The sequence below is a fragment of the Pygoscelis adeliae genome, unplaced genomic scaffold, assembly GCF_000699105.1.
Source record: "Pygoscelis adeliae isolate BGI_AS28 unplaced genomic scaffold, ASM69910v1 Scaffold222, whole genome shotgun sequence".
NCBI classification, from domain to species: domain Eukaryota; kingdom Metazoa; phylum Chordata; class Aves; order Sphenisciformes; family Spheniscidae; genus Pygoscelis; species Pygoscelis adeliae.
In genome coordinates, this window is record NW_008824309.1 from 71,770 (window position 1) to 86,300 (window position 14,531).

The window sequence follows — 14,531 nt, forward strand, 5'->3', positions numbered from 1 at the left end:
TTGGTGAAAAAGCACTAATTTTGAACCCAAATAATCTCAAGAGACTGGGTTTTCTGGGCTCAACATCTGCTTCCTTGAGAAGAAAGGTTGATGCATGTTTTGAGATGCAAATTTTTACATCATATTGCTGTTTGTAGTTTCCAGACCAGTGTAAAATAGCTGGGTTGGCATGCCTAAGAACCCTCCCTTTTCCCGAGATTTGAGCAATAGCTCAGCGCTTTAAATATTAGTGCGTAAAAGAAATACTAGGTATCCCCTACAACGATAAAAGGACACCGTATTTTCAGGTTCTCAAACTTTAAGCTCCAAATCTTGAGGAAACTTGGCATCACAGCAACGTGGTCATACCTAGTGCTTGGCAGCCTGCATACTTCGTAATGGCTTCTTCACTGCGTTTAGAAATGAAGACTGTACTCTTTTTAAAACGGTAAGGCTTGCCCTGCTCAACTACTATGAACAATTAATTATGACCCTCCTCACTGAGTCACTTTTCATTGAAAATAAAGGTGTTTGAGGCGGTTTTTAAAGTTTCTCACCCTTTCCCCTTATTACATTAGATACCTTATTACAGGTATCTGAATTATCTGGATGTTGATGTGAAAAGCTGTGGTCTCATCAAGTAAGAAATATGCAAAGTTAGACTTGTTTATAGAATGTTCTAGACTGGACTCAGCCGAGCGACCCAAGGCCGCCCGAAGCCAATGTACTTCCTGGTTTAGCTGCGCTGAGCCCGGGGCTGGGATGCAATCACATCTCCCCTGTTCTCCAGCATCATTAAGCTGAAATACCTTTGTTGCAAGCACTGGCCTTAAACAACCACCTCGTTCCCTAAGTCTGGTTAAACAAAAGCAAAAACGTACTTTCACACTTTGATTAAAAACTCAGGTTAATGTTTTACAAACCTTTAAGTTGGAGACTAATTTTAGTGTAATTAGCTGGGTTAAGCATTACATTTAAATTGCAAATAAGTAATAACCTTAATATTGGAGAACTCAGACTTTAACAAGAGACATTAGTTTTGCTCATGACACATGCGGGGGGGGGGGGGGGGGGTGGACTTGTACATCCTAGAGCATCCCCATTCGTTCCCTGCTTATGACCGTCATCTCAGTTTCATTTCATGCTAAATAAAAACTCACATTTACTTTGCAGCTTTGTTGGAGACACTACCTTAATCTGAGAAGAACTGGTGTACATCATGAGTTACATACATCCTGCTTGAGTTCACATGCCAGGGTTCCTACCTTTATTCTGCAAGGTACTTTAACGTGAAGTTGCCATGGGTTTTTGGCCTGAGGACCAAGCGGTGTTCCTCAGAATGGGACCGCTAACTGTTTGAACTTTGAAGATTACTGTGATGTTAGGATTTCTCTTACACTGGCATAATAATCTGTCATTGTTATGTGACATTATACCTACAGAAACTATTAATAAAGGATTTTGCTAGAAGTACTGCTTTCTCTTCGCTTTTATGAAGTTTAGACCAACTGTCTGAAGTCAGACTACTGGAATAAAATAAAGTTTGAAAGCTATTTAAGTAACTAAAATGTTTAGCGCTCTGGGGAAAGTTGATTTTATATAAAACTTAGAACTTCCTTCTTTTTGTAAGACACTAATTTTCATGTTACTGCTGGCACTGAGCTCAGGGTCTTGAATTCTTGAGAGCTCAGCCCTTAACAGTTGTAGGGCTGAGTTTTACTGCACCTCTTCCTGGAGCCTAGGTGCTCGCAAAGGCGTAAGGTTCACCGCATTTTGATGTGTGGTGAATCAATTTTTGGTTTCTACAATGTCTCATTCCCCTGAAATCTTAAATTTGAAAAATACTCAGGAAGAAGCCTTATCAGAAAGAGGACAATCTAAATACTAATACCTGACCTTTTTTTTTTAATATATATGTCCTGGTTTCAAGCAGGGATAGAGTTAATTTCCTTCCTAGTAGCTGGCACAGTGCTGTGTTTTGGATTTAGGATGAGAACAAAGTTGATAACGCACCAATGTTTTAGTTGTTGCTAGGTAGTGCTTACACTAGCCAAGGACTTTTCAGCTTCCCATGCTCTACCGACTGAGAAGGCTGGGGGTGCACAAGAAGCTGGGAGGGGGCACAGCCAGGACAGCTGACCCCAACTGGCCAAAGGGACATTCCATACCATGGGACGTCATGCTCAGTACATAAACTGGGGGGAGCTGGCCGGGGGGGCCGCTGCTCGGGGACTGGCTGGGCATCGGTCGGCGGGTGGTGAGCAATTGCATCGTGCATCACTTGCTTTGTGTATTATTATTATTATTATTTTCTTTCAATTATTAAACTGTTCTTATCTCAACCCATGAGTTTTCTCGCTTCTACTCTTCCAATTCTCTGGCATCCCGTCGGGGGGCGAGGGAAGTGAGCGAGCGGCTGTGTGGTGCTCAGTTGCCGACTGAGGTTAAACCATGACAAAATAATAATGTTCTTCAAATTTTATTTAATTTTGTGCAGTTAGTAGTAGCTAGCTATACTAACTAACTGTAAAAATTATTTTCACAGTGCAGATGGAGACTGTTACATGTCATCTAATTACAGAGCGCTCACTCAAGTGGTTCTCAAAACAGTTCAAGTTTCAGAACCAAATTTGCTCTTCTATTTCAGATTAAGGATATAGAAAAATAGCAGCAGACTGTCTAGTGATTCAAACAGCATTTTACAGCCTTTGCAAACAAGAGAAAGGTAATGCTCCTATGCCTTTGCTGCTCTGTATCAGCAAATGGAAGGGTGAGAATTACAGCACATCACTCTGAACACAGAAAATATGCTACTCCAAGATGAAAGAGTAGGTTCAGGGGGAATTGCATCCGTGTGTATCAATACCTGATGGGGACACTGAGGAAGAGAGAGCCAGACTCTTCAGTGTTACCAGTGACGGGACAAGAGGCAATGGGCACAACTTGACATACAAGACAGTCTGTTCAAACATAAAAACATTTTTACTATGAGGGTGGTTAAACACTGGAACATGTTGCCTAGGGAGGCTGTGGAGTCGCCATCCTTGGTGATACTCAAAGCCAAATGGACAATGGCCTGAGCAGCCTGCTTCAGTCAACCCTGCTCCGAGCGGTGGGATTGGATTAGAGCATCTCCAGAGGCCCTTTCCAACCTCAACCGTTCTGTCACCTGAGACTGTCCATAAAATGCACTACTTCATTGAGAAAAGACAGTCACAAAGTTTAGATTCATAATTCTAGCCAGATTAGGAACTGATCTTGATGTAAGCTTAATAAAGATGCACATGGGTACACCTGGGTATCTCTTGTCACTATCACTACAGTACCTCGTAGTGATACTGTTCCTCAGTAACAAAGGACTGATGCATGTATGCAAAAACTAGTTTTTTTTTTTCACCAGCTAAAAATTAAAGGGCCTGTCCAGCTAAATAGAAGCTTCAGTACGTTTTATGCCCATATAGTTACATGGTTTGGGGTTCCTACGGGATCGTCACAGGCAGATTTAATGACACATCTACAAGTTTGAGTAGAGCTTCCTGCAGAGCTTTTTCACAGAGCTTTCAGTATCTGCAATCCTTTCTGCCAATAGCATACATTCCATAGGTCTTTACAGACAAACTGGCGTTCCGGCTTACCTTGCCTGTCCCATACCGGTGATGGTGATGTGTGCTTTTTTCTCTTAAAGTCTCTCCAAATACAACAAAACGTGGCCCTGTGTTCCCGGTGAAGGCATGCCCACTCCAACGAGCGCAGACATTGCAAAAAATGTTACTTTAATCATACTGCTGTCTAATAATAGACTCCTTGTACACAATTGCTCTCTAGTAATTTCTGCTGTCACTTTTAAGTCCAGTTCCTTCTGATCTTTTTTCACAAGTGGAAATTTTTTATATGGAAAATATATACTCATTTGGCAAGAGTTTTGAAAAATTCACTGTCTTCCTTTCACAAAGGGATGGTCCAGCAACTGCAGAGCAGAAGGGCGTTCGTGTTGATCTCTGCATTGAGGGTTTGAAAAATCAGTACATAAAATGAATATGCATGCCTGTGATGTAATTGTTTGTAAAATCTAAATGCAAACAGCCTTTTTTTTTCCCTCATTTCTCCAGTCGTTACTCTTTTTTTTTTTTTTTTTTTTTAATAAAGCTGGTAAAAAGGAAAGCAGGATTTATGGGAAGAGACTGTTGGAATTTATGAACTATAAAACTGAAATACTTTATTATTACAGAAATCATTCCTTGTTCCTCTAAATTCCTTCCAGAACTTTGAATAATTCTGCTAATGTGGCTGTTTCAGGTGCACCAAAAACTTATTTAAGGAGGGTGACAATTATTTGTTTGATCCTGTGTCAGTCAGGATGTTCCGTCATCTCCAACCAACATCATTCATGTTAAGGAGCCCATTTGGAATTACAGTATTGTAATTACAACACTGGCTTGCTAAAGCCAAGGGCTTTGGGCTTTTTCAACGCTCAATTTGGAGAAAAAAAACAGGGGAAGAAGTAAAGGACACTGATTTCTTAAATAATAAACTAATGGGGAAGATGGGATGAGGGAGGCATTTATATTCAGGACATGGTGGGATCATACGTTAGAACTTTGCTGCCACAGGTGCATCCTGACTTTTGAAAAGGTAAATACTTTATTAAAAATGCTTTATATCTGTATGTTTCTTCCTACCTAACAGTTCCTTCTACCTTTTAAACACTGTTCTCTCTGAATCAAAGTATATATGATGTCTCTATATACAGTCCACAGTTTTTCTGGTTATTGTTCTATGGTCCATAGGAACCGTAACCATACCATAATTCTAATCCATGGATTAGAAATCAGGCTTCCTGCCTCCAAGATCACTGCCATACCCACTAAATAAGCCTGCTTCTCTCTAGCACTCAAATCTGGTCTTTAGAGACATGTAAAATGCTGCTATTAATTTTATAAAGACTACCTGTAGAGGTCAGGAACTTAGCTCTTGAAATTAATAGTCCGTTCAAACATCTAGGACAAAGCTGATATTTAAAACAAAACAAACACTACAAAAATAATTCTTATAATGGGTGAATGCTAGTGGGGTTCTTTAAATATAGAGAACTTCATGTTTCAAATAAGTATGTATTTCCTAGACTGGCAGTGACAACAGATTTTTTTTTTTTCTACTGCAGAAGATAAGAATTAGGTGAAGGCTCTTTCATTTAGAATATCGTCCTCAAAACAACTTGCCTGACACAGGCCAGACTCAGCCAATGGGATATTGGAACAGCAAGGCACGTCAAAGAAATTTATCAAACATTTTGTCTAAAACTCAATGGTGCTATGTTTCTGCATGAAAATTACAGGGAAAGTAAATGATGAGGATAAGGCCTACAAAAAGAGAATTTGTGAGGGGGGTTTGTACCATCACAGAGAGTAAAGCTCTTTTAGGTATACTATTATTTAAAGGCTTTCCTGAAATGTTGAAAAACCTATGCATCTACAATACAGTTTTTCTACACAGCCATCTGTACCATATGAGAGGTAACCTAAGCTCCCATCAACAATCTCTACAAAGAAACTATCTGCTTTTTTCCTTCCATTTTTCAGTTAAAAATCTACATACCTGGTTAAGCATGCATGCACAAAATCCACTGCAGTGCCAGAGAATCGATCAGGTAGGGAAGGCATCAGTCCTCTGTGGGCCCCAATATAGAACATGGCTGCCATCCTATCCATGGAAGCCAGTGGTGGTTTTCCTGTTGCCATCTCAAATACGGTGCAGCCAACGCTCCAGATGTCTGACTTTCTTCCATATCCAGATTCATTTATAACTTCTGGTGCCATCCAGTATGGAGTCCCGTGCACAGACTTGAGCATCTCGCTGTGTGTGCCACTGAGGCTTACCCAAGCTAAACGCCTGGCACAGCCAAAGTCAATTAGCTTTACTATACCATTTGGCATGAGCATAACATTATTGCCTTTGATATCTCTATGTACCACACAATTGTCATGTAAATATGCGACCCCTTGTAGAATTTGTTTTGTATATTTACAAAGGACAATTTCTGGCAATGGACCAAAACGATGAATAATACTAGAAATTGAGCCACCAGGAACAAACTCCATGAAAATGCTTAAAATGTTGTCTTCCAGACAAGTTCCTAAGTAAGTCACAATATTGACGTGCTTCAATGTCTTCAGAAGATCAACTTCCTCATGAAACTTCTGATACTCCTTTTCTGTGGTGAGTTGATCTGATGTATGCAAAACAACCTGTTTTACAGCTATTAATTGTCCCTGGCTTGTCAGACCGCAGTACACCTACAATGAAACTAGCATTTATTAAAATGAAACTTTAAATAAAACTGAATATGTACTTATTTTAAATAGTATCTTTGTGTTTGTCGTATTTCATGTCTCATTGTATAATCTAAAACATTTGTTATTTGTTGAATAGGACAACAGCCAGTTATAAAGCAAGATGTATCTCAAAGACAACCAGTGCATCTGTCAACATATTCAGACATTAACTTACCGTGCCATAGGCTCCCTTTCCAAGGACTTCACCTCTCGTCCACATGATAGGATCTTTGTTAGTTAAACTGCTTCCTGGTAATTTAGTAGATTCCTCAAAGTTTAGCAGGTCACTTTCTTCATTTGATGCCAAAAAGGCTTTACTATAACTCTGCTTGAAAGATGATGATCAGTGTAAGGTGAAATAGGGAAGGAAAAGAAAGGCTTCATATTATCCTTACATTTTTTATAAGGAGTAATTTTTACCTGGCATGACTCTTTTCTATAGATTTTTATATATATATACACACACTCATTGCCCTGCTCATCAATACAATTGCTATACTAAGTAACACTACATAAATATTTTCAAGTATATATCACAATAGTGCATAACCAGAAGATTATAGCATGCCATCTTTTTCCATTGACAGGAAGACAGACAGAAGCAGCACTTAAAATAGCAGGATATACATCTGCTTACTACTTTTTTTTGTCACATAGGCACAGTTTGCTAAGCTGAAGGGTGAATATGACTATCGCCTTGCTCTAGGTAACATATGTAACCCAAGTCTGATGAAAACCATTTGGACATGACTTCACAGGAAGAAGAGACTGCTTCAGAAAGATGGTAATAATTACTCCATCTAGCCGTGGATCTCCCCAGGAGAAGTGAGAATGGAGGTATAATTGGCACCTGTGTCTGCAGAAGCATAAGGAAGTGTATCAACATGTAGTGAAAGAAATTTCCTTATAAATTTGTAATTTAAACAGACAAAAAGCTAACAGGGCCAAGGAGAAGCAGTAGTGGTAGATAAGTACCTTAGTAGGCGAAGGTTCTTAGCTGAGGTAGGGGCCAGAATCTAAGCCTTCTGAGCTTGAAGTTTTGATTAAACATTAAACAAACAGCCTGAAGTCTGTCTGACAAGCCAATACTTGTAGTTCATACCTAGAAAAGTATCCGGTTGCACTCAGAGATTCAAGGAAATTGCCTGTTTGGATATACAAGAACCATTTCTAGTGTCTTTTCATATTCCTTAGGTGTCAAGATCTCAAGAGCTTTTGCCTTGCCCCAGCACATTTTTATACATGCTCTTCAGTTAAAATAGCCTCTCCTTTTTATTCACTACAATTTCTCAGTTTATCTTGACCCATCATATAAGCCTTGATAGCTATTCCTGTCATGCCTTTCTACCATCTAGCTTGTGTCCTGACATGCAGCCTCTAACATGAGTATCCTCAACTGAGCACTGGAAGAATCAGAAAAAAGACTTGATCGTTAATGAGCACTTATTTCCTATCGTTCATCCAAACTTGTGTCGAAGCATTACTCAAAGGAGCTAGCAAGTTACAAGAAATTACTTTTACCTTCTCTAGAGCACTATTTACTATTGCTCCATCTCCATTCATCATATTTTCTTCTTCTTTAGTGTGTGTATTTTGCATTTTAGAACCTGTATTTTTTGTTCTTGAAGAGTTGATGTCTTTTTCTTCAAGCATTAGCAATTCTTCGGCCAGACAACAAAGCAACTCATCAGTCACATTCTTATCATCTGCCCAGGACAAAATGTTTTGACTTGTCTGGAAGCTGGGGCTTGTAACATTTTTTGTCTGAATCACTGAGGGCTGAGTCAATTCATTTGCCAAACCACTGTTTTGAGGTGTGTAAGCCCAACTGTGATTTAATTTTTTTGTAGGGGATTGACACTCCAGTCTATCCGAAAAGGGCAATGCTTCACATTTATTTATAGACTTGAAGGAGGCCTGGTCTGATTCCAGGCCTTTGCAGCCATCCATATCCACCCTGCACTGGGGTACACAAATGTTCTGGTCTGTTGTTAGTAGACTGCTACTTAGAGCAACACGTTCCGTGTAGTCTTTGTCACTGAACTGAAGAAGATTCTGGCTACAGGTAGCGGCTCTCTGATGGTTGGATTTATCCTGACTGTCTAAAGACTGCTCCAAAGAAACTTCTTTAATGATTGATAAGTTTGAATTTGAAAAAAAATTATTTTGCTTAGTTGATTGTGAAAGCTCTTCTAAAAATGAAGGCTGATGACGATCTCTGTCTTCATGAAACAATGTCATGCTCCTCGAAGTGTTTGTTTGACAATCCGAATCAGAAGTTATTACATTATCTTGCTCTGTGTTGCTGTCACTCAACTCGGTACTTCTGTGCTTTGGAATGAAACCTTTCTGTTTTTGTTCAGTGCCAGGTATGGTCTTCTTTGGCTTAGAATATGTTCTCTTTGGAGTATTCCTTACTCGGCTGCTCTCTCTCCCTTTACTGCAGGTAGATCTGCAGGTGCTAGCGGTGCATCTCCCAGATGGAGCAGAACAAACATCTCCGTAAAAACTGTTCTCCTGTTGATCAAGCTCACGCGTGTGGGAATAGACAGGAGTTCCAAACATCTCATAAATACCTGGGCCTTTGTCATTTGAATTTATTTTCTTGAACATGTCACTGTATTTCAGATCTACAAAATCTGAAGCAGACTGTGCGTGCGGTAGAGAAAGTGGAGTAGCAGGTTTCTTTAAGATAATGGAATTTTTGCAACTGCAGGAGAAACTTTGCTTTTTAAGTTTCTGAGCGCTCTGAGCAAAATGGTATTTGTGTGCTTGAGGGGCTTTTTTTTGACACTTCAGGGAAGTCTCAGATTCCACATGTGGCAGTTCCAAAGATGGAAAAATCCGATTCTTGGCATTACATTTTGTGGAAATCTCATCAGAAACGATTAAGTCTTCAGATATCTTTATCTTGCTACTCATTTTAGATTTTGATGAATGTTTATTTCTCTTCATCTTTATTTTACTTTTGTCATTTTCTTTGCGAGCAAGAATGTTGAAGCTCTGAGTAACATGAGGAGGCAGGCTACGAATGACACTCTTCTTTGCGGCAGGTTGTTTAGCAATGTATGGTTCCATAGCTGGTTCTTGTTCAGAGAATGTAACATGAACAACAGGTACAAGCTCACTTTGGTCTTTTGAAGTTGCCTCTGACACTGCTTCTTTTTCCATTTCAGATTCAAAGAGACAAACATTACTTTCTCTGTGTTTTCCAGAAGGATCCTGCACTTCTACTCTGGGAATCACTGCATCTACAGAATTATCTTCTAAGGCATGGTAGGCCTCTATCACTTCATTTTTATAGGGAGAATCTAAATCATGATTATTGAGCACAAAGTTCACAGTCTCAGCATCTTCACGTGCTCTGTAATCCAGTATCATCTCTGCAGCATTTCCTTCTTCTAGACAAGTTCTACAGGAGTTCTCCACTCTTTTTTCCTTATTGCCAGATCTCAAGGCATCTCTGTTGCTTGACACTGTAAATGTTGTCTGGGCTGTATATATTCCACAGTTTATCAGAGCATTACTTGAGCTCAAGTAGGGATGACTATCATCACAGAAACTGGCTTGGGTCATGAGATCTATGTTCTTACAAGCCACTGAAAACTGGTACTTCATCTGGTCATTCTTTTCAGTATTGGTAGCTTCCCTCCATTTTAAATTGCTTTGAATTTCTTCTTTCTCGTTGCTAGGGTACATATAATAGTTACTCATGCTGAAGTAGTACAGGTCTTTCACTGGAGCAAACTTATGAGAAATAGTAGCCACAATCAGGTCTGATGACTTTTCAGCATGCCTTTTTAATAGGTTGTCTAACTGATACTGATAAAATTTAGTAACTGGTTTTATAGGCTGAGGAATAGAGTTCATAATATTCAAAATATTTCTGATGTTGGTGCTTTCATTGACAATATTATCCTCTAGAGGAGCAAGATGAATTGTTCTTACAGGCTGAAATGTCACTGGTGGCAAATGAAACTGTAATTTCCATAAAAAACATTAATAATGTGCTACGCAACAGATACAGGTAAAATCGAATCATTAAGAACCAAGTAGACTAAGACAAGAAAATCAGAAAAGGATTATTCTTTTATATATTCCCATATTTAACCTAACATGAAGTGTAATATCAAAACCCTGAGAAAATACATTAATTTTCTCACACCCAGAATTATTTCTAAGTATTTCATAGTAGAGAAAGTGGGATCGTTTGCTCTAAGGCACAAGTTGTTCTCCATGATTTAAGAGTAATAAGCTTTGTCCACATACACAAATCATCTTGTCAGTTATTAACTATGTCTTATGTCACATAGCACGTTTGCTACAGGAATTCAAAGGCTGGTCAGTGGCTTCATGTGCCAAAGTTTCTTTCTTGCTGTGCACTCTCACTGAATGAGAGCACCACTCTTACGCTGATATTTAGTCTTTTTATGTAGCCCTCCAAAGTGTGCTGACACTGGTAATTATATTCCCAATAGAACTAGATCTCATGTAAGCAATTTTTAAAAAGCAAAAGCTAGACTATTATGACAGAATGCTATTTTAACCATGGAGAAAACAATTTTTACAAATTATTTATAGGTTTTAAAAGACATTATTATAAATCTAAACATATATATATATCTTCCACATATTTAGTGTAGGCTTATAAAATTCCATAAACCATGTTATATGGGCCACAGATTTACCTCACAGTTTTAAGTACATTTGAAGATAGCACAGTCTGCACTTCACTTTCAGTGAAGTTAAACGGATAGCTACCCAAAGGCCATTTTTATATGGCAACTAACACAAAAGTCTGTTGTGTGTGGGATGTATTTTATTATTCCTCCCTTCTTCATTCTCTTCCCATCCCATTAGTTGAAAGGTACCGTATATCTTTGAAAGATAACAGATCTGAGAATTTGAGTACTTTGTTGTGATTATTCAGATGCACAGTGAGAATAATTTTCTGAAAATAATATTTCTATTCTTTATTTTATAGGAAATAGAGAAAAAATAAGGTTGAATATACTGTACATTTTTATGCAAATGAATGCAGTAGAAATAATCACACAGTCATATGCTCTGAGTACTCATTTGCATGTCTATATTCAACATCAGTTTGCATTCTGCAGGAAATTTTTGTTTGCATTCCAAGGGCAAACTGAGGTTTGAATGTGCCAGGAAAAGCGATGCATGCTGATTTGAAATTTACAATCCTGAAGGCTTTGTCCAGTCTTCATGGCTTTAATATGAATGCTCAGTTTATCCCAAATGATATGCCTCTAGAAATCATCAGAGCCTAAGATGTTAAATAAAGCTGTATTAAATCACACTGAGGTCAGCTAAATTATTTTTCTTAAACATTTCCCTCCATTTGAAATATTTTTTCCATAGCCCTTTTTATGATCTGTCAGAACTCTTGCTATTACTTCTATACTTTTCTTTACTTTTTTCCTATGAACGCTGTTGTATTCTGTAGTGGGTTCACTAAAGTATACAGCTGATTCAATGAGTCAAGTCTTTTATATTAATATCCATAAAGACCAAATTCTCTTTTTTCTAAATACAGTATATTTGATCTTTTGTAACTTTTAAGGCTTGTGTAGTGTGAAGCACTGATACAAACAAACTAGCAATTTTACCTGTAAGTACAAAAGTTTTGTCAGGAATCCTATTTACACTTACCACAAAATTTCATGTAAAATGTGTTTAATTATAAGACCTTATTTTTTATTTGCTAACACAATAAATTTCAGCAATCATCTAATATCAAGACTGTTCTTCAATTCAGCTTCAATTTTAAATTACCACTCAATACAAGAAAATTGTTTTTTTAAATTTGGCAAAACTAGACATGTAACATGTTTAACATCTAGGATGCGCATACTTTAAATTAACTTACATATTTCTATTTTAAACGGGTTTATATCTTTTTGAACTGCCAACCTTTTACCCCCCAAAATCCCTGATGTAACACCTTACTGACAAATTGTTGATATACATCTGAAGATTTGCTGACACAGACACATACACACACACACACACATATATAAAATATATCCTTAAATACTTCATGTTCATCCAAAAACCTGAAGATTAAGTAGAGGAAACTACCTACACTTCTTCTGTATTGCTATTTTTAAAGTTTTGAAAGAATATAATCCTATTAATGGTGTTCAGTTTTATACATAATACCACCTTACCTCAGATCTCTTGTTCCCGGTTTTTAGCATTGTTATATTTAACCCTTAAAAATCAAAACAAATGAAATGTTAATTTGGTGTTCTTAAACAGACTATGATTTTCATTTAAAAATTAATTTCAAACTGTAGGGTTCTGCAAACCAAGAATCTGTCTGATGTGTGGTTGTAGGACTATGCTATAAATCTGCTATGCAGGAAGAAGTTGTAAGTCAAAATGTAATTGTGATACTGAACTTTACAACTCCATTTTCTATAGAAAACTATAAAATATGATAATTTTAAAATACTTTGATTCTAATAATTTAAGTAAACGTTTCTGCTCAATTTCAGATGTTTGCTAACTTCAGTATGTGGCTAATTAATATTGCCAGTATGAGGCAAAGAGTGAAAGAGATGCCACCATGGCCCCACTCCAGCTACAGAGAATTACACTTCACATTTTATGGGCTCAGTTTCATTATACAGAGTAACAGGAATGGTGAAGTCTGTCATTCCTTCTCTTTATCTCCTTCATTCTGCAAATACACACACACGCATAATTAAAGAAGAGAGTCAACATGGTTGAAGTCTACTTTATGTGAAGAAGTCAAACAGACATAAAGCCAACAAAGTTTAAAGAAAAAGGACTTGTAAGGTTTTGCCATCCAATTTGATAGCAATATATAACTTTTAAACAAAGTTATGACTTTTAAAATTGAACTTACTTTGTTGTATTTGTGCTTTTATTATCTGAAAAGCATCTAAATCCATAAATGATTTTGAAGTGTTGGATTCTGGGCATGAGGCCTGCAGCAGAAAGCTGAAGTCAAAGCCACGCCCTACATTCTCTTTCTTCAGGAAGAAAGGTAAAGAAGTGTGATGTCTCATCTGTAATGCTAACTGATTTTTACTTGGAAAACATGCCACTTGTTGATCTGGCCACGGTCTGGATGTTGGTGCTATTTGGCTAAAAGACAAAACCAAAAAAAACAAAATACAGTGTGAAAGTAAGTGGAAGGAGCCTACTCAGTTCAAATAATCACATGACTGGAAAATAATGTGAACAAGAAGTTTGTAAGATCCAAGAATGCCAAAGTATGTTTTCTTTCTTGGTCCACCTGGGAAGTTATGGCTCTCCCTGGCAGTATCTGACTGTGATGCCAGAGATTGACTACAAGTGAGAATGAACGTAAATGAGTCTCACTACAGGTGACAAACAATGTAAACCGAGCAACAATAGGAATGGAAAAACATATTGCCCACCTTCACCTTCTTGACAGAAACTGTTTGCTTCCACCAGCAAATGCTCCAGCCTCACTGCCCAAGCCACAGAAGGCAAAGGCCGGGACTGGGAGAATGAAGAACCATCCACTGTAGAGGAAGAACAGGTGTGAGACCGTCTAAGGCACCTGAAGGTGCACAAGTTCATGGGACCTGATGAGATGCATCTGCGGGTCCTGAAGGAACGGGCGGATGAAGTTGCTAAGCCACTATCCATCGTATTTGAGAAGTCCTGGCAGTGCGGTGAAGTTCCCACTGACTGGAAAAGGGGAAACATAACCCCCATTTTTAAAAAGGGAAAAAAGGAAGACCCGGGGAACTACAGGCCAGTCAGTCTCACCTCTGTGTCTGGGAAGATCAGGGAACAGATCCTCCTGGAAGCTATGCTAAGGCACATGGAGGACAGGGAGGGGATTCGAGATAGCCAGCATGGCTTCACCAAGGGCAAGGCCTGTCTGACCAACCTAGTGGCCTTCTGTGATGGAGTGACTACATCAGTGGACATGGGAAGGGCTACAGATGTCGTCTGTCTGGACCTCTGCAAGGCCTTTGACACGGTCCCCCACAACATCCTTCTCTCTAAACTAGAGAGGTATGGATTGGATGGGTGGACTGTCTGGTGGGTGAGGAATTGGTTAGATGGTCACATCCAGAGCGTAGTGGTCAACAGCTCAATGTCCAGATGGAGGCTGGTGACGAGTGGTGTCCTGCAGGGGTCCGTACTGGGACCAGTACTGTTTAATATCTTCATCAATGACATAGACAGTGGGAT

At 38.6% G+C, this 14,531-nt stretch overlaps 1 protein-coding gene across 1 annotated transcript in view; it reads right to left on the bottom strand.

Annotated features, from left to right (window-relative positions):
- Positions 1-3,910: 3,910 nt before the first annotated feature.
- MAP3K19 (mitogen-activated protein kinase kinase kinase 19) overlaps positions 3,911-14,531 on the bottom strand; it is a 17,583-nt gene continuing 6,962 nt past the window's right edge. Inside the window, exons 4-9 of the mRNA XM_009318918.1 lie at positions 13,204-13,445; positions 12,500-12,543; positions 7,833-10,289; positions 6,487-6,636; positions 5,575-6,272; positions 3,911-3,977 (exon numbers count right to left, since the gene is read on the bottom strand). Of these exons, the coding sequence (XP_009317193.1) occupies positions 3,911-3,977; positions 5,575-6,272; positions 6,487-6,636; positions 7,833-10,289; positions 12,500-12,543; positions 13,204-13,445 (3,658 nt within the window). The remainder of the gene's footprint in view (positions 3,978-5,574; positions 6,273-6,486; positions 6,637-7,832; positions 10,290-12,499; positions 12,544-13,203; positions 13,446-14,531) is intronic.